At 41.1% G+C, this 20,839-nt stretch overlaps 1 protein-coding gene across 2 annotated transcripts in view; it reads left to right on the top strand.

The window, feature by feature from the left end:
- Positions 1 to 20,839, top strand: part of scube3 (signal peptide, CUB domain, EGF-like 3) — an 80,244-nt gene that overhangs the window by 44,122 nt on the left and 15,283 nt on the right. The window contains exons 5-9 of one of the 2 annotated variants that reach the window (XM_020636671.3): positions 3,226 to 3,372; positions 5,055 to 5,171; positions 10,500 to 10,547; positions 16,591 to 16,707; positions 19,105 to 19,227. In XM_020636671.3, the coding sequence (XP_020492327.2) occupies positions 3,226 to 3,372; positions 5,055 to 5,171; positions 10,500 to 10,547; positions 16,591 to 16,707; positions 19,105 to 19,227 (552 nt within the window). The remainder of the gene's footprint in view (positions 1 to 3,225; positions 3,373 to 5,054; positions 5,172 to 10,499; positions 10,548 to 16,590; positions 16,708 to 19,104; positions 19,228 to 20,839) is intronic. The other variant, XM_020636679.3, reaches the window with a different exon arrangement.

Here is a 20,839-nt window from a genome sequence, read left to right as displayed (position 1 = left end):
TATGCATTTAAAGATGCAGGGTTCAGTCCATGCAATGAGATGCATTTATATCCAGACACCCTCTCATCCCTGGAACCAATAGAAATACATATAATACATAAATTACATTTAAAGGATAAAAGACGACAATGAAACATTCAAATCAAACATATTTCTAATGAATGAAATATAGGAGCCACACTGAGACTAAGTGCTATTGTTCAGTAGTCTGACTGTCTGGGGATACAAACTGTCCTTAAGGCCGTTAGTTCTTCCAATCCACTGATTGATGAAGAAAATACATTTACAGCCAAATAGAAACATTTTAGTATTTTCATGTGAGAGATGTTTTTCTCTCTGTCTGTAGTGCGCATGGCTTCATCAGAGATGATGTCACATATCTCTGTGCATCATTCAGACTGCCTACACATTTGAATCACAATCTGTAATCTGATAAGTATCTTTTCTTTTCTTTTGCCAAGAGGTTGATGCAATAATCAATAAACAATAAAACAATAAAAAAAAATGTGTTTCTAGTTATTACTTCACAGTTGTATTAGATTAAAACAAGACGGCATGCTGAACTACGCAAGCCGGCTGTCGGTGATTATCTAGCGGAGAAATATTTGAGAAGGCTTACTGAAGAAAGAAATAAAGCACGTGTTTCAAAATGTGAAACTTTTCCTTTGACATACATCATTCTCAAACCAAGAGAAAAGACAGATTTGTTACTTCTGGCTGTAGAAAACTGTTGTTGTCAGATACAGAGGTCACTCCCCGTCTGAAGGGGATAGAGCATGTGTCTCCTTTGCAGAGGGAACACTCCCCCACTTGTTTTCTTGTTTAATTGTAGTGTTTTCTTTTGACCACATGTGCAGTAGTTCTGATGACGCCCGTCTGTATTAAAGCCATATTCACTCTTGTTAAACCCTTGGTAGCTAAGACTCCACCCGTTGAACTCCTGTTCTCTTCCTATAAAGTGTTCTGTGATAGTTTTTATGTATTATTTTCATAACGGGTTATGTTTTATGGGTCAGCAGTTTGTTTTAGCAAATCACGGCACATATGATCTATCGTTTTTAAAGAATGTCTCTCCTTAACTTTCCCATCCACCTCTCTTATGGGAGGACGTTTTTCTTTCTGCGGCCCATCATTCAGTAATGATAAAAAACTGGAGCCAGTTAGAGAGAACAGCACATGGTGGCTGATAGTTCGGCTTCGGCCCGGAGAAAAGGGCCATTGTGTCAACACTTTAGCTTTTATTGGTCCACTGAGAGACGAAGGCCCAGGTTTTGGCACGACATGTTATTGATGGATTGGTCTGCAGCATTTGGGATGTGGGGCTGCATAAAAATAAAAGGGGGAGTGAAGTGAGTTTTGGGATGCATAATACAACCTTAGGAAGTAATCTTGAGCCCGTTGGGGTTTCTTAGTTGGAAATTCAATCCTCTGTTAAGTTCATAGACGTCTGTTTCTTGCTCTGGCGCCCTCCATGGACACAAAGTGAAGGAAAGGGACCATTGAATTCCACCTCCTACTTAAAAATCCACATGACTCGCTGTGAAATTTGCAGCACTTTACAGCTTCTGCTCTGCTGCTGCTCATTCATGGTCACTTCACTCAGTCCTGCCGTGCCGTGCCGTGCCTTTTTTTTTTTCTTTTTTCTTTTCCTCTTTCTTGCCTTCGGAGCAGAAGCGCTGGCCATGTTTGTTCAGCGCTAAGCCTTTGTGTGGCGGGGATGGCTACCGCTGCAGTTAGCGTCGGATTGCTCGTCCTGTCGGCATGAACGACAGGCGCTTGGGCAGGAAAGTCTGAGAGGATTGTGTGACCTTGTGACACTTGCTGACAGACTTAAAGTGATGGAAAGTATTTAACCAGGAGGTCAGAATTGTCTGTCAAACTGGCGTTGTCAGCTCCTTGAAGAAAAGACAACTCAAAATAGATTTCTGCCCTGAGTGAAAAAAGAAAATACATAGGAGGCAGGTTGAGTTCTTGGCAAAACATGTGGAAAACAAGAGGGCACAGTTAGGGGAGGCTCTGATGGAGGTAATTACAGCACAGGATGAATAAGTAATTAAAGATAGAATAATGTGAAAACACAGTTTCTGTCAGGCTGAGATTTGTTCTCCCTATAGAAGCCCTAAAGGCAGGAAGATAGGAAACATACGACAGCACTCGGTTGTCAAGACTCGCACACTACATCTTGACTTCAGGGAAAGAGTAGGCAAGGTTATAAGAGCTTTACTATGTGTCGACATTCCCACACACATATGCAAATGGTTAAATTTATTGCACAAAAAAAAAAGTTGGCTAATTAAGAAAGCTAGACCTCTAAACACCCTTCAGTTCGACGGCAGATTTAATGAGACGTTAATGGAGACGTCTTCGTGCTCACTTGCCTCCCTGTTCACCAGAAGAGAAGGAAGAGGAGAGAGATGTGTTTGGTTTTTAATGAGCCGGAGAGCATGGGGGTTTGTCACTTCGTCTGCAGCCGCGGCAAGGTTTCACAACGAACAAGTCAAATATCAGTTTTCCCCAGCAAAAGCAGAGGTTTTATTACAGTGCCGCTGAGCAAAGCAGAGGGGGCACTGCGTCCGTTTTTTTCGTGCAATAATTCACAACACTCGTGGGACTGCATGCTAGGTGTTTGTTCTGCCTCTTCATCAAGCATTTATACATCACACAGAAATTATGCATATTTGCCTGCCATGTTCGGTGAAACTTTTAATTATGAAAGGCTTTTTTTTCTTCTTTCAAATATATCTTCATTTTGTGCATGAACCTTGATGACTCATGAAAATGCCTCCTTTTAAACTGCAGCTGAGTTTTGTTCTCAGAGTTCCTCCTTGCTTTCTTTTCTTTTCTTTATGGGGGATTACCTCAATTAAAATTACAGGTCTAAGGGATCAGCTCCTGCTGGGAGTTTTATCCTTTTTGTCGGCAGCCTCCTTTTCTTTTTTTGTTTTATAGCCTGAGCATAGAGTGAGCATGTTCAAACAAGTGCTCAAATCTTTGTTAAGGGGTACTGGGCATGTCAGTCACCAGCAGTAGGCATAGATGTGACTCAGGGTCAGGATGCGTGACAGGCATTTGAACATTTTGAATCATCTCACCAGCTCTGTGATATCTACTCTAACCCTTTTTTTTTTTTTTACTGAATGGGTCTTTATTTTAAGGAACGTGTGTGATCTGTGCAGCAGTTTAAGAGATAAACCTTCTCTCCTGATGTCGCTGCTTTCTTCACAGTGCAACTCGACAGCGCAAAGGAGGGACCCACCTGCATGGACAAGAATCACGGCTGTGCTCACATCTGCAGAGAAACACAGAAGGGTGGCATCTCCTGCGAGTGTCGACCTGGATTCCAGCTCACCCGTAACATGAAGGACTGCAAATGTAAGTCATGTCAACCTCAAGCATGGTTCCCCCCCTCTGTAAAAGACACATTTACACACGCACACACACACACAACCAGGGACATAACAAATAGGAAGATTTATAGGCTCCTCATGAAAGGTTATCAGGGGCAAAACCTGCCAATGATGGATAATTACACTCATTCCACAAATACCTTCCAACAGATCTGAAGCAGCAACCTGACATTTACGTTACACTACAAGGCCGTGACTAATCTCCTGAACAGTCCTCGTAAAGAAAAACATGTTTATCAAACAAGGAGCGATCATTTACACAACCAGGGCAAGTGTGGAGGTTACTCGAAGGGGACCGCTCTGATGGACAGCGCACACTTCCTGTTGCCGTGCAACCGAGATCATCCTGTCAGAGCTGGGGCCAGGGCTGATGGGGATTTGTCTGTGTTTGGATAAGGATTGGAGAAGTGTTATTCTATAGTTTTTCTGTGACAGCCCAGGAAAAGGGCAAAAAGGCGCAGGGATGGTAGGGTGCAGACAGGATGGCGGTGGACGGATCGTGCTCTTTTACACTCTGTCATCACAGGTGTGTTAAAAGAGGTTAATGCTCACTTCGCCCGCCAGCACATACATTTGTTTGCACTGAAAGACACACACATGAACACACAAGAACCCCACACTACCAACCTTTTATGTTTAACAGGCAAGTGTTTTGGGCTGTTTTTATGAGAAATTATTGTAGAAAATGATTCAGTTTTTGCTCCATTCTGCAGAATAAAAAAAAAAAGCACAGTAATTAATTCTGTAGCTCGTAGGTTCCTCTCTTATCCAGATGAACTTACAGTAAGTGAGTGAGCTCAGCCTCTCACTTCAGGCTAAAGACAGTTTCAAAATATGACCTCTCACTTCCTCTAGGTAGTAATGAATAAATTAATTTGATTAGCTCTTATAGGCCAGTTGAAGTGGTGAAAATGTAAATTTCGTCATGCCCTTCTTACAATGTTACAAGGTCAGCAGACGATTTTCATCCCTTTGTGACAAGGTGAAAAACGGCTTCATGACCAATCAGACAGAGGTGCACATACAGTACGAACACAGGGTGTCAGCACATCCATATCCTCATCATTATTAATATCCTAATCAACATCAACAACATTATTTATATCATCGTTGTCAATATCATTTCGTAGACTGGGTTCATAAAAGGATCTGTAGCTTTTTCTTCAAGGTGGAAAGTGACTCTGCGGATCCAATAGTTTGATAACTCATTTCACTAGCGAGGGACTGCACAGGAGAAACAATATCGGGCACAGAATATGACCGTTGACCCATTAAGCACATTTTTGCAGTCGGAACAGTCATTTGAACGACACATTGGGATGCATCTGCAGCAATGTGGGACGATTTTTTTTTTTTTTAAGCAGTTTTTTTTTTTTCTCATGTGACATGACTTAGGGCATTTCATCTTTTTGGAAAGCTCTGCAAGCTCTATGAAAGACGATGTGATAAAGCCTGAATTAAGCCTGAAACATTTACTTCCAATGATTTGGAGGAGGAGTGAGTATCAACCTGGGCATTTTAAAGCTTCCAGCCTGGTCCTTTATTCTTGACAACTCTTGACAACAGAAAATGCATTTAAATTCTGGAGGATGTGAAATACCCTGTGTGTCATGTTTGTATTAACTACCGGCATGTGCTCTTCGATAGTGACGTGTAACTACGGTAACGGGGGTTGCCAGCATATCTGCGAGGAGACAGACCATGGCCCCAAGTGTTCGTGCCACATGAAGTTCGTCCTGCACAGCGATGGAAAGACTTGTGTAGGTGAGTCATCTCATCCAGATACCGAGGGCAAAAGAAATAATGGCTTTCCAATGAGAAAATGTAGAACCAACAAATTAACTTGGCACCCAATTTCCTACAGCCAATTTAATTAATGTTTGAAATGAGTTTTATAGTGATAAAAGTTTGGACCACAGGCCTTGTTACAGTAGCTGAAAGCCTTGAACTGTGACATACAAGGACAAAAGGCTACCGACCATCCACTGTGCTTTCCTCTCTGCTGCTGCTGCTGCTCCAATAACCTCTCAGTTCCTGCACCTGCTTTGGCTTCTCCTCGTCCTTGTCCTCCTCCTCCTCCTCCTCCTCCTCCTCCTCCTCCTCCTCTTCTTCACTGGACACTGTGCATCAGCTCTCCCTGTTCCTCTCCGTCTCTCAGCCGTGCAGTCATTCGCGCACCTCCTATTAAACCCTGGGTCAATTCCTCCGCTGCTTCCTGATGGGGATTTACTCACAAACACCTGACCTAACCTTCCACTGACATTTCTCAGTGTTTGCCTCAGTTGACTTAAGTTGAGTAAAAATCATTCAGCTACCCAACCGCATCGAGCCGTGGTGAAGGGCATCACGTTGGACCTGGAGATGCAATAGAGTCAGAGCTCGGGTCTCAACAGACTGGATTGCGTTTAGCCATGCAGAATTTAACATTTCATCTTTATCCATGCTAATGATAAGGTTGGTCAAGCGTACATTTTAAACTGACCATTATTGCGAACAGGCCTTTACTTTTTTTATCTGCCTGTTTAATCAGTGTGTCATTTAATAGTACAGAACAAACCCATTAGAACCACTTAAGCATGCACTTTGCTGTGTTGGGAACCTGTTTTTATACTGGAGGCTTCAGTGAGTTGAACAGGACATATTTTCATCGTCAGTTATAGAATTAGAAGCTGAAACTTGCTTGGTTTAAGTGGTTGTTAAGTTTGAGAGTTTGGTTTGGATAGCAGCTGATTAGCTCAGTGTTTCTGGATGCGCTTTATTACCGCAGACCTGATGTGAGCCAGACCTACCTGATGTGAGCCAGACCTGTGTCAAGGTCTGTTCAGTCAACCTGTCATTATTGACGTGCCCTGCTTGGCCAAAGGGATGCCACAAAATTGACCGCAATCAAATTATACGCCTTAGCCCGTCCTGTTCCCGACGCAGGGTAAATGTACATTTGGTGTGCCAGATTAGGAAGCAGTCAGCCACTTAAAACCTCCGATTTCCCCCCTTTAGAGTCTGGGGTTACAGAGGTGGAACGAGGGCTGCTCTGCGGTCGCCACTGGGGCGCTCTGTCTCCCAGACACTCTATTAGTTAATAAAACCTCAATAAAACAAGCAATCTGCCAAATGAAACACTGATGGGGGAGTGAGTGACAGGAATGTTGGAAGACCTTCAGTAAAGGCGCTGCCACTGTGCACCAGGACTGTGAATGCGTCAGGTTTCCAGCATAAGAAAATATTTGATAGTAATTCAAGATGAAACATATCTGTTATTTTTTATGACCCTTAGCTGCACATGTGTACTCTGATTTTACAAGTTGCCCCCAGATTAAAGCAATATTCTAATACCTGCGGTAAAGAAATGTTATAGTTTTGAATTAATATGACTCAACAGCCTAAGCCTGCTTTAAGGAAGACATCTTTATTTCTCTAAAGGCTTTGTAGCAACGGTTTCTCATGGAACCAAGAACTCTGACTCGACTCTTGTTTCACTTTCAAAGAGTCTTAAATGTCACAAACGAGATAAAAATGGCTCGCTGGGTTTCTTGTATTTTTACACACTACCGACACATGAACCAGCATGGGACATGCAGTGATGATTACTTCTCAGTAACCACGTTTGGAATAATTAACGATGTAAGGAGTGTACAGGGTATCTATAGCAACCACACGGAGTGAAAATGCATTCCAGTTTAGGCTCGCTATTGATATGGAAACATTTCTGATTCATTGAGTCAGTGGCTTTCTCGTTAGTCTTGTGGGCTCTTTCAACGTGCCGTGGTTTCAATGTTCAAACCATCCTGAGGGTTTTTTTTCAATGCATTCTGTCCTTTTCTTTCATTTGTTGGTGTCTTTCCTCATGTAGGCTGGGTCATACAATTTGTATTAATACTGCTCTGGTGGTGTTGGTTCTTTATCCTTCCTCTCTTACCTCTGTGGTTACCTTGCAAACTGTCAGCGGGGATTTTCATGTAGTAAGGCTGTTCTAGTTCATTCATGCACACGCACTTCTAGAGATAATCATTCATTTGTAAAGCCAGATTGAAAAAAATGAATCCGGTTTATTTGTGCAAAAATGTCTGTGTATCGAGTACTTTCAGATACCAGAGAGGGGAAGCCATCATGTGGAAGCATTCACGCTGTTAGCACAGCAAATCATAAACATTCACAAATAGCAGGCAGATGCAGACATGCTCAGGAGTTCAATCATCTGAAGAGTTGGCCACACTATGCCCCATACACACACACACACACACACACACACACACACACACACACACACACACACACACACACACACACACACACACACACACACACACACACACACACACACACACACACATACACGTTCACGTACAAAAACATACACACATATGCATGCACACAAAGATAGAGAGCAGGAGATGCCTTTTATTATACAAACAGAAAGCTATACAAACAACCACACAAACATACAGTACATATCCTGCATGCATGCATCACATGCATGTAAACACGAGTAGTCTACATGCATATGACATGACATAAACACACTCTCATTACGGGTGGTCTGTTCATTCATGTTCATGTATTCAGATAAATCTCACAGTCCTCTTGCTCTGGGAATGGTTATTTCTGGAAACTGCATGTTGGTATCAGGAAATGTTGGGCAGTGGCAGTCGATGTAAACTGTGCATGCTCTGTGGTGCTCACTCTTTACTGTCCGTGTTGAACATCTGCTTCCTCATCTAGCACCTAGCATTTAGTAACTACATGCTTTAGTTTCATGGACTGTAACTGAAATAACGTTCTTGTAACTGAAATAGTGCTAGGATTACCATGGTAGTTATTGGTGCAATTAAAAAAAAAAGGTCCCATAAAAGGCCTTTTACTTTTTTATTGCTGTGCTAAAAGGCCTAAACTCTTCTCCCAGCCTAGTTCAAATCTTAATGTATGCAATGTCATTTTCTAAATCAATACTCTGGGCAGTAAAAATGGGATTCACTTGACACATTTGGCTTGTAGAGTTTGATGAATTAAAAGCAAATCAATTAAAAGTTATCACTTGACGTAAATGATAAGTAAAAAAAAAATAAGTACGCTAATGCTTCCTGAAAGTTTTTTATAATTGACAGCACTTAAAGTGTAAAGCTCAGCCACCGACAGTGCTTAAAGACTTGACATAACAGCCTAACAGCATTAATTCGGAAATGATCCGAACATTAAAAGGCACCATAAAGCACAGACATGACTCTGGCTGTCTCTGTCTCTCAGCTTGCAGCACTAACCCCCACTCGCTCTGTCTGTCAAGACTCGCAGCGCTCATACTAACTAGCAAAAGCCTCATCTCACAGTACACAAACAACACAACTGCACTTAGTTTGCAATGTGTGGACTGTTAATATGCATGACTGCATGTTGAGAGGTAACACCTTTTCCCTTGAGATGTCACACTTTAAATTTTCAACAAGGACCTATCATCATCAGTTTTTTTAGGCTATGGAAAACAATCGCAGCTGTTTGCTTAGTTGTTACCAGTAAGAGGCTGTTTTTTTGTTTGTTTTGTTTTTCCAAAAACATGATGTCATGCTCGTGTCATTATTTCCTCCTGTGGGCATAAGTGGACATTTGTTTGATTTGCAAGTGAGGATCCCTCCTCATTAATGCAATCCACTCTATTCCAAGCCCACTTATACCTGCCATTAATTTAATTCTAATTGTTCTGAAACAGTATCTTTGCACGTTAGCAGTATGCTAAAGGTGTCTTCTTTTTTTGCAGTTATGTAGAAATAAATAATGTGCACATTGGACACCTTAGATTGCATATAAGAGGTATAAATAGTCCCTTAGCAGAAATGCTTTTAAACTGCACTCAATGTAATGACCAGCCTCTACAGGTTGAAAACAGAAGTTTGATTTTATAAGACCAGATGGGAAAATTGTTTCAAATTCTAGTTTTAAGTATTTTAACACAACAGCATAAAATTAATTTTCAGGATTGGGTGGTCAAGGATTTCGAGGATTGTCGCAATTACAGTGAAGTCAACATTAAAGATCACTTTGCCCAAGGCAATGGCTTCCATGTTTGTGTGTATGTCTTTGTAGCCTATCTTTCAGATCCAGTCTTCTGGTGCACACTCTGAGATGACAAATATGTCAAACACATTGACGGTATATAAAGATGGACAACACATCTCCACATCCTCCTGTTGAACAAAAGTGAAGCTAAAATACCCCTTCTACAGGCGCTCATATGGCTCATCTGGAACTAGAGTCTGCATAGTCAGTATTGGTTGGAAGTACTGGGTTATTGCTTTGGCTAATCAAAACAGTTGTGAAAAGTTCACTTACTCATGTTTAAGTTTTCATTACTGTTCCTTAGCTGTTTCACCTCTACTCTGCTAATACAGTGCACACAGCACCACAGGTGTCACAATTGTCATTAGAGATGTCAATCATGGCATTTTACACCTTTTTATTGCATCAAACAATCTATTAAACTTGACTAAACAAGTAATTATGTTTAATTAGTTGGTCATAAATAATTTAAACTAAGATCATTAAAAATAATAGGATTTAAACACAAATCAGCTTGATAGTAGGTAGATATCACAACAGAAACTGGGTTTAAGAAACATTTATTTGATGTGTATTTAAGTTTTAAAGTTAGCCCCATGTCCTATATATTATTACAGCAGGTGGGTTTATGGCCCATACTGCTATAATATAGCTCCAAATCTTTTGGCTTCACTTTGAGGGAGGTGTTGTGTTTTGTTGTCCATCTTCTTATAGTCTATGGTAAAACATGAGGCCTGTAAAGTGTCTAAATCCTTTTACATTATGCAGTCTAGTGTTCAGGGACAGGTTGTACTGTTTGTGGCTATATCAACAGTCAAGTTAAACATAAAAAAGTCAACATAGAGGTAGAGGTATATATATATATATATATATAATCTTAGACTTGAAATTATGTCATTTTTTTCCTCCAGAATCAAAGAGAAAATGGAAGACACCATTAGCATACGGCTAACTTGTGAATGCTGCGTGTACACACAACTAAAGTAGTGTTTTTATAATGTATGTGTGCTTGTGTGTGTGTGGGTGTGCGTGTGCGTGTGCATGCAGGGGAGAGGAGTGTCCAGTCCCAGGCAGCCCCACAGCTGTTCCCCAATGGTAAATATGTGTTCCTCTGACTCCTCTCTCTGGGGGTCTGTGGGTGTGGGGAGTAAAGGAAGCTAACTTGGCATTCACTGATCAGGCCCTTCCCCCTTCCCACAAGGGCATCATCCTTCTGACCCCTGACCACTGACCCCACCCCCTGTCTGCCTCTTCCTTCTGTGAATGCCCTCTCAATAACAACCACTGCCGTGTCACACCACACCTTTTGAAAACTCAGCTGAGAACAGGGGGCCTCAGACCAGCAATACAAACATTATACAAAGAGATGTACTGAATCTGATATGGTATGGGTTTTCTTGTCCAAAATCATCTCCCTTCCTGCAGTCATCTTTAGAGTGATGGATTTCATTTGATGAAAGGTTTCTCTCTGTAATAATGGTTTAGGTTGGTTGCCACCTCAAATAGTCTCAAAAAAATCTGGATTGCTGTTGTGTGCACTTTGGAATTGCCTGGCCATGGGGTAATCCAAATGAGCTTTTCTGATGGCAGACTTACGCTCAGAAACTCTGTCGTTTAATCGTCTCTTTGTCCGGCCAATGTAAAAGCAACCACAGGTGCAAGATAAGCGATCCACAACAAATGTGGTATTGCAGTAAATAAAACATTTGATGTCATACAGTACACCTCGTCATACACCTAGTTTTAAAGTCACTGAATTGCTTACATTCCTTTATGTTGGCCCAATGACTGCAAAGGCCACATTTAGAAGTGCCCTTAAGAGCTTCTACAGGGTCTTTTTCGTTATTAGCAGGGAGATGGCTCTTGTACAAGACTATCCCTTAGAGTAGACACACAGAAAGAAAGAAACAAGTTTTGAAACTATTTTTGCATTAAGATAATGTTACTGATGTTATTCAGCCAAAATTAAGAGATGAGTGTGTTTTAGTAATTATGGCAAAGATGAACATGAATAAATGTACTCATACATTTATGGCTTATACATCAAAGAGTTAATGGTTAAATTATAACATCTAAGAACAGAGGTGGGGGGGGGGGGGTGCTGTTCTCAGGGGTACTGTTCAAGGTAGGAATTAAAACACAAGTGTTTAAAGTTGTTACTACTGTATGTGCACTGACTTTACAACATGCTTCATTAAAACAATCCGACCTATTTTAGGATTTTGTGTCCTAGTTCCATTTTTTTTCCTCAGGAATAGAAACATTAGGAGCGAGAAACAACACTGCGTTGTCCTTTATCAGTTTTTATCCCCCGTGATTTCCTGTGTTGCTGTTACTTTTACTGTAAGCAACTTCTTGGTTTTACTTTCACAGTTGTCTCCCTGGAGAACATTAACAAACTCTTTTCAGTGTTTTTATTTTTTATTATGTGGTTTATGTTATTGAGAGAGAATTCACCTCTGAGCTTTAGATCAGGATTTTGTCTGGTAACATCTGTATTCTCTAAATAACCAGCTGCATGTTTGCTGTTTGATCAAGGACAAAAACACAGAATTTTACCTTCAGTTTTACCATAGCTATATAGTCGAGGGTGATTGCCAGAATGAAAAACTCCACAATGGAACTTCTTCTAATGAATTTTGTTCACTTTCCTGGTATTTGCGGTCATCATAAATGGCTGATGGCAAGTGCGTCACCATTTTTTCTTTCCACTGATTCTGATACCGTAACATGTCGGCCAATATTCAGTACCAGTTTGATTTCAATGTCATTAAAAAATGTGCTTATTGTTATCTTGCAGCTGTGGCCTATGTCACTTACCCTGTATGGCGACATTAAATCTACCCCTAAAAACAACATCCTTGCTTAATATATACTGATGTCTCACAGTTGGGATTTAACAGTGTAAATATCACCAGATTTCTAACCATGGCTGATGGTACATTGTCCACTTGCAACACAATATTGTTGTTTGCTGGCATCTCGTGATAAACTACCTGAAATCTATTCTTTTTAGCTGTTCTAAAACTCTAGCTCAATCTATCATTTCACTTTTAAAGAGCGCTCACAACATTTAATGCAAATAGCAGATTTAGACTGTTCTCTTTACCCAAAATCAATCCACCAAGAAGCAGACGCATGGCAACGGTCACTAGGAAAAATTCAGCTTTGTGGTGCCGGTTGGCCAAGCGGTTGGGTCTTGCGCCACATGTGCAGAAGCTGCAGGTTATTCCCCATTCTCTCATCTTGATTTTGTTAACTATCCACTCTTTGGCCCGCTTAAATGAATGCGTAAAAAGCCCCGAAATAGATATTAAACGGGAAAAAAACGAAATTGGCTGTTTGAGTTCACACGCAGAACTTTTGGGGAGTTGCACATGTGTATGGGCTACAGTATATTGAGTAAAATCATGGAGGAGCTACTTGCCATTTAAAATCTGCAATGACAGAACAGTGCAACCTGTTGGCTAGACCACTAGGTTTTGGAGCAGTGATGAGCACCTGATTACTGGTAAAACAAGCACATTTTTTAAAGGCTACAACATCTTGATCATCCCAAACCCATAATATCAGCTCATTCTAGCATGCTTGCACATATCAATACCATGTTTATCTGTATCTGTAGCATTTCTTATACTTGTATCTGAGCTACTCTACAGACAGGCTGCTTTAAGGTTCTCGTCATCAATTCTGATCAGAGTCAAACATTACGATGCTCTAAATCCTTTACTGCTGTTAAAAGATCATGTTCACTGTCTGCGCTCTCTGTATGAGAAATAATCTGTCGAGGCTCAGAATTTTACCAAACACGTGATATCGGAGAATATTCACTAAAGTCTGCCCACTCTTAGTTACTGTAATTGCGGGTCCCAACCTGGTGCAATGAAGGCTGCTGCTGGTGAGCATCCAAAACACACAAACCCACACACATACCAGAGCATGTGTGTCTCTCTCTCTCTCTCTCCCCCCCACCCCCCCCCCCCCCCTTCTTCACAAAACCATAATGTCAGAAATATTTCTTTGGTCTCTTAACACATGATCATTACAGTTTGGTGAGATGGCTGCCTGACTAAGCGTTTTGGAGGCAAGTCCTGACACTGTCTTATCATCTCGTCTGCCAACTGTCTCTGCTCACACTTTGCAATTATATTATAGAACACACAGTGCTGCTCTCTCAAGCCTGGGTTGGGACTTTAGGTATTGACTGGAAGCCCGCACCTATGTCTAATACTCCTTAAAAAGCTGTCATTATCCTACAAAGGATCAGAGACTGAATCACTGCCTTCTGCCAACAACAGAAAAGTAGCTCAATTGTGGAACCACCTTAAAGAGAAGGATTTCAACACTGAATCTAATGTAACCAAGCCTGTGTCACCTTTACCTTCGAAAGTGGAAATTATGTAACTGTTATAAACTTAAATGTAATGTTACAGTAGTGAGTGTAAAAAAAGAGTCCTTATTTTAAGAAGGGATTTCAGTCACAAAGCATGATCTCTATTTCAAATATGCAACACATTCGCTATCATGTGTTCATACCAGACAAGTGTGTCAACACATTTACATAAACAGGGAGTCAAACACTGCTTCTGAGTCAAAATGTCAACTCTAACTTTCAGCTCTGTTGACTTTCTAGCGTCTGATACGTTAGGAGATCAACGAGATTAAAAAGTGTACTGCCGTCTCAATGTAAAAGTCTCGAGACTGACAGGAAGACAATAAAGAGTGGCAAGAAATGGTGTCATGTGTTTAATAAACTCAAAAACACCTGCAACCCACCTGTGATTCATCAAAACTTGAATTTATGACGCTGTTTGCTCAATGTATAGTTCTACATTTTCATCACTGTTTATCGAGTAACAGTTAACAGAAGTTATTTTCAGCCTTTGTCTGCTCAGAGACAATTAGGTACACGATTCAACACTTTAACAAACACAGCTTTAAGAAAAGTAGTTAAAATGTAGTTAAAAGAAGTTTTCTGCCACACGATTTTGGTTTGTTTGCACATTACGCTCTACTAGTTCAGATGAACCTTACGTCCATGTACTGGGTGGCGCTGCTTGTCAACAGGCAAGGCAGGCAGCTTTTTGAGGTCCCAGACCAGCAGGGGCGGGGGGCCCTGAGGGCTCACAAACTTAAACCAAAGCAGTAGCCCAAAGTGTGCACATTTTGCAATGACAGTAGGAAACCTCTCTAAGGGGGCCCCATCTGACAGCACTCACTCTCGTTGCCCTGCTAAGCGTCGCATGCATTATTGCTGTGAAAACCGAAGTTTGTCGATGGAAGTCAACCAAGAAAAATGAAGAGGAATTTTCCGTCTATAGGAGATAAAAAAGAGAAAGAAGAGTAAGCGTCAGGACACTGATGACTGCTGGTTGAAGGACCCCCGCTTCCCCAATTGATTTTTGCCTAGGGCCCCAACAGACTCTAGAACCTCCACTGCATGTACTGCAACCAACAAAGACCCCGGGCGGACCCCAGTAAGAGTAGCTGCAGCCAAGGCTAAAAGGGATCCTGTTAAATAATAAACAGCAATAAACAGTGACTTAACTTAAGAAGCAAACTAACTAGTTTCACTTGTTTCAACAAAGAGTTCAGTGTGACTCAAACTTAAGACAGAACTTACTCATACCGGCTGCAACAAGCCACAGAAAATGAAGCAAACTAGGAAACATTGATCATATTTAGTTGAGTCTAAAGGGGGTTATAAATATTCCTAAGGTTCATGTGACCTTGGATAACCCCATTCTCTTAGTTGTTGCTAGTCTTTGTTTACTCCGATATTACTGAGCCTTTTTTTTTTCAAGAAGTGTTTATCTTATTTCTTCTTCAAGCCTGTTTTCCCTCCCAGAATATCAATGCATCATGTTCTGCCTTCAGCAACGACATAAACAGAACATTTTGAGCTGTTGTCTATTAAAGGCCATAAAATGTACGATTACATCACTGTTAGCACCTGTTTTGCTTTGATGCCTAATTCAAGTCTACAGTTGAGTTTTTTTATTTTTGTTTGGAGAAAGCTTCAGAAAGTTTCACGGTGGCTGCTACAGGCGGAGCAGTTTTAGATTGAAGTGAAGAGGATTAGGTGTTTCCCCAAAGGGATCCTCGTTCGCTCCGAAAGACCAGTGCAGCTGTATTCCCGTCTTTAGTGCCACGTGTGAGCTGCCACCTCCGTGCCAGTGTGAAGTCTTTGACTAGCCCAGCTGTGCTTTGGCCTTTTTTTAGAAAAGGTGCCAGCCAACATCCTTCAGCCCATTACAGAGGTGATGAGCTGTGAGGATGGCCTGCCGCCTTACAGAGACTTAAAGTGATTGTTGCAGATGGAAGAGGTGTTTTTTTTTTTCTTCTCAACTGTGTTAGGATTTCTGTAAAGCTGCCAAAAACTATTAAGGCACACACAGGTCCCCTCTTACACTATGTGAGAACAAATATCCCCTGTTCTGTTGCTTCAAATGAAAGTCCCTGTGAGATGTGTCACTGTCTCCAGAAGAGACCCTAGCTATCCTGTTCTGACTGACTACCGCCCTTTTTTTTTTTTTTCAAATCAGTCGAAACCAAACATTGAGGCCAGGTTGCTGAAATTGCTTTCTTATCCTCGAAAAAGCCGGTGAGGTTTTTGTCCAAACCAAGTACAAATTGTGGTTTTGTTCATAACTCTCTGGACAAACCTGATGGAGGGGAGACGGATGCCTGACCGTGCGAAGGACTTTTAGAGGACTTAATTCACCTTGGCCAAAGAGAAGCAAACATGCACACACCATGTACTTTTACACACAAAAAAACATGTAAAACCCTGTTTTTGGCCGTGTTGGTTGTCATATGTCATTTTCACTCCTCTTTCATTATTCACCAGCCTCTCTTCAGTTCTCTCTGTGTCAATACCATCCACCTGCTGTAATTATGCCCATTTTCTTATCTTGTTTCCTTTTCTTTCCCATGTACGACTAATAAAAACCTGCTCTGCTTCTTCCTCTCACACACAAAAAAAAAGAACGCCAAATAATTTATAAAGTGTGCCTTCTCTTTCTTTTTTACTCTGAACACCCGTTTGCATGTTCGCTGTCTCAGTGAGGAGGAATAAGTAGGACAACTTAATAACCATGGTGTATTTTTCTGACTGCGTGTGCTTGTTTCCCTGCAGAGACCTGTGCAGTGAACAATGGCGGCTGTGATAGCACTTGTCATGATTCAGTGACAGGAGTCCGCTGCAGCTGTCCCGTTGGCTTCACTCTGCAGCCAGACCGAAAGACCTGCAAAGGTAAAGCATCATCATTCAAACCCGAACCTGTCCAACCGTCACAAAAATAATCTCCCCCTTGTCGTGGAGCCAGGCACATTGGAGTTCCTTTCTCTGCCTGGAGCTCACAGGAATTATCAAGTTATTTACATTCCCCACCTTCTCTGTTAGCACCTCGACTGTTGGATTGTTTTCTGTATATGCTGTGCGATCATTGTTTTTTCAACCACAAGTCCTCTTCCAATGTCTGAATCCATACTGGTGCCTCCAATGTAACACCACTCTCTTCTTTTCAGCTGCATATTGTGAGTAATAATTTGTCATGCCACCAGTTTTTTTTGACAGTTTTTCCTCTAAATTACCATCATCCTTCTCTCTGAGTGTTGGCAGAGGATTCTCAACTCAAGCAACCCGCATACTGCAGAAAGTTTTCATGTCTAATAAAATCAGTTCCAAACTTTCAGGTAAAACCTGATAATTACATTAGAGAACAAAGGCACAGCTGACAGTCAGTTAGAAGACAACTTTTCGAGTGAATGAGGGCAATCTGTTTTTGCCAGAAAAGCGTGGATAGAAATCTGTGAGTCTTCTACAGCTTGTAATAACACAAAAACAATTCTAATAAAAGTACATTGTCTTCTTTTAGTTTGGTTTGAGAGGAAACAAAGGAGAAAACAAACCCAGGCAGCTCTGGCACAAGAAGACAGAGGCTTGCTGCAGGCCACACACTTCTAAAGAACTGAGACAAAGATGGAGTAAGGAAGGGATTATTATATTCCATTTCTGATCTATTTATTTCAACCAGATGATGAAGAGTCCCTCAAGAGACGGACGCCTCATTTGGTTAGATGATTCTGAATTAATCAGAGCCGCTGCCAGACTTGCAAAAGAGACCATCAAAAGCCAAGATGAACACATGATATATCGATTGGTTATTGTCTGCAGGAATAAAGAGTATAATAATCGGAGGGAGATGGACAAAGATGATTTAGAGGCTGGACTGCCAGGAGGCTTCACTGTGTGAGAGCTGCATCCCATTACAGCCACACGCAAACTGATTTTAGCCTTTGTCAGGGCCAGTAAGAAATCAACTGCCTTTGTTTCTTCTTCTTTTTGTCAAACTTAATAAACCTCATGGACTTTTAACAAAGCCGCTATTAAAATGTATTTATATAAATTAAGATCAAATGACTACTTGTATGTGAAGGATTGTTGATCCTCAGAGAATTTCACCCAACTCTTCAGTTTCCCTTTGGCTCTTCAGAGCATTTCAGCATCTTTCAGCCCATTGTTTTGATCTTCCCATCCCAAAGCCGACTCTTATGGTTCAGTGTTGTTTTCAGCCACCGCCAGGCAGCTCTAGAAATCCTGCTGAAGTACTGTTAGTTAGCAACTTGAAGGTAAGCAAAGTGCAACAATTTGCAGCTGAAGAAGCAGAAGAAGTTGGTGAAGACCGAAAAAGGAGCAAAATGTGTCCACCTAGCATTATCTTCTGAGCACCAGCATCTTTTTTTCAATTGATTTCAATGAGGAGAGACCGTTTGCAGTAGCACCCAGACAGTTCAAAAATGTTTAAGCTGTTCAGAAGCTGTTCCTTCATTTGAAAAAAATATATAAATGTATAATAAAATGCAACGGGGCAGTGTCAGTCATACAGCAGCCAATATCAAGAGACCTTTTCTTCATCCAAGGTCCAGGGTGCACGGCCAGCACTTTTCTGCCCAAAGCAACGCTAAGTGGACACAGGACCTGAATAAACCAAAACACAACTAATGCTAGATGGTGTTTTCAGATCCAACTGTTCTAGAAACAATCTGAGAGGAAGTGTTGACGGGGATGCGACCCTAACACACCCTTGATGGAGCTCTCAGTCACAACACATTCAAAGCTTTATTTTTCAGGTTGAATTAGCATTAAATAGAAACACTGACGTTTTGTAAGCATGCTTGCAGTCGGTATAGCAGTGCAGCACTCAAAAACAACAAGCTGAAGATCTCTGTTGTCAAAGATGTTTTTTTTGTGATTACATAGGAATTTGTAAAGAGACGTGCAAATTAAAAATGTTGGTCAGTTTAATTAAGGCAACTGTTGGAACCATTTCACAGGTTTTGAAGATTGCGGTTCCCCATCCTGCAGTGATGCATGTATTCAACCATCAACGAGCACTTACATCTTTAAAAAATCACCATATTTTAAGTTTCTCGAGGTTTCTCTTGTGCTGTGAAAGTTCCCCTCTACATGAGCAGCTTTTTGCTTACAAGAAAGATATGGCAGCGTTTTGCTCACAGCTTTTTCCCCCTGCTGCCCCCAAGTGGCCAAAAAAAAAAAAATCCTATATTGCTGCTTTTAATCTCTTTCCTTTTCTTTTTCTGATGAGTGGTTTGATGAGTCAACTCTTCTTGATGATATTCTTCACAGACATCGATGAGTGCAGGCTTAACAACGGTGGATGTGACCACGTGTGCCGAAACACAGTGGGCAGCTTCGAGTGCAGCTGCAAGAAAGGCTACAAGCTGCTGACCAATGAGAGAACTTGTCAAGGTATGTTGCGGTGTTTTCTACCTCTTGCCGTTAGGGTAAAACAAGTTTGGGTGTTTTTGCATTGATATGCAGCAATGGTAAACCAAAAACCTCCACCTAGTTGCAAATAAATCTACTCCCCTCCAGCCTACAGAGAAGCCAGACCAGTTCTCTCTGGCTTGTTTGTCTGGTATATTTGGTAGTGGTCATAGCTCAGCAGGAGTTTGGAAGTTAACCTGCAGAAGAAAATCAAGACTTGTACGTGGCTGAACACAGGTGTGAAGAATTAGAGCGCTAACTTTTGAAACCTTTTCATGTTGGATGAATCAAGCCACTAAAGAAACATCTGGTGAAGGACGAGAGGCAGACTAGAACTGTGGAGTCTGCGAGTGGAAAAACAGATGAACACGCTATTATTTAATTCTCTCCTCTTTACTGATGTGGTCAATCAATATCCAGCATGGTACACATCAATGTCATGCAATGGGGTTTACAATTGTTGCACTGAATTACACCAGTCTGCAAACAGCAAACAAACATCTCATGTGGTCAAAGAAAGTATACACTTAGACGCTGGGCTTTGCAGCCACTTTACTTCCAATCTATTTTTGGTGGGATGCCTTTCTGTCATTATTTGGAGCCAAACAATGCAAAGTTTATTTAGCCAAAACAATACAGATAACTGAGAAAATGTGGTCTGTGCATGTAGGAATGTAAATCAGAGCTTGTTTTCTGTGGCACCATGCCTTAGCCAACTCAGCCTTGTGCTGTTTGGGTGCACGGGGGAAACATTGGAACAGTGATATCCTTGTTTGGTGCTGTGTGTTTTGTCTGGAGAGAGAGGGCTGTGATAAAGCTCACCTCCTGTTCACTGAGGTTTTGCCAGGCTCACACACACACTACTGAGTCACCTGTCTGCTCCTCATCCTCTCCTCTCATTCTTGCCATGTTTCTCACCCATAGAACCAAAGCAATGTAAAATACATCTTACTATTATAATTTCCTGTGTTTTGTCAGCGAGCCAAGGTACAAGAGATGCAAATAAGCTGCTCGCTGACTCCATTGCAATAACTTTTAATTGTGCGCTGTCCCAGTTCTACTTTAAACTACAACAAACAATAAAGGCTAATCTTGATCCTTGTATCTGTGTATATAATCCATGATTAAAGACCCCTCCAGGGATCTAATGTTACACTTCCTTAAAGTTGAGAGACTCAGAAGAGAAGTTGAACAAATGACGGTCAAATTCAAAGACGCAGATGCTGAAAATTAAGGATTTTTAAAATGAAATACCTTTCAGGGAAGGATGAATATAGACTATTTGAGGGTCCTTTGCATGTGTCTTCTTGGGAAAATTCAGTAAAATCCAGTGAAATGATATGATACTATGTCATACAGTACTATGGTATGTTAGGATACCTTCCGTTCAAATTGAAGATAGGTTTCTATTATTTTATGTTTTATTAAAAATAAAATATATATATGTTATTATAAAATATTTTACATTCCACACACCCAGTTTATAAGCAGGTATTAAGAAATGTAACTCCCCATGCTCCGATCAGACATGACTTCTTATTAAATGCTAATTTTTCAGTGTCAAATCTGAACCCCTTTAAATGCCCCAGACTTA

This window comes from Labrus bergylta, chromosome 12, assembly GCF_963930695.1.
Source record: "Labrus bergylta chromosome 12, fLabBer1.1, whole genome shotgun sequence".
Taxonomy (NCBI): Eukaryota; Metazoa; Chordata; class Actinopteri; order Labriformes; family Labridae; genus Labrus; species Labrus bergylta.
This window is presented reverse-complemented; position numbering and strand designations above follow the sequence as displayed.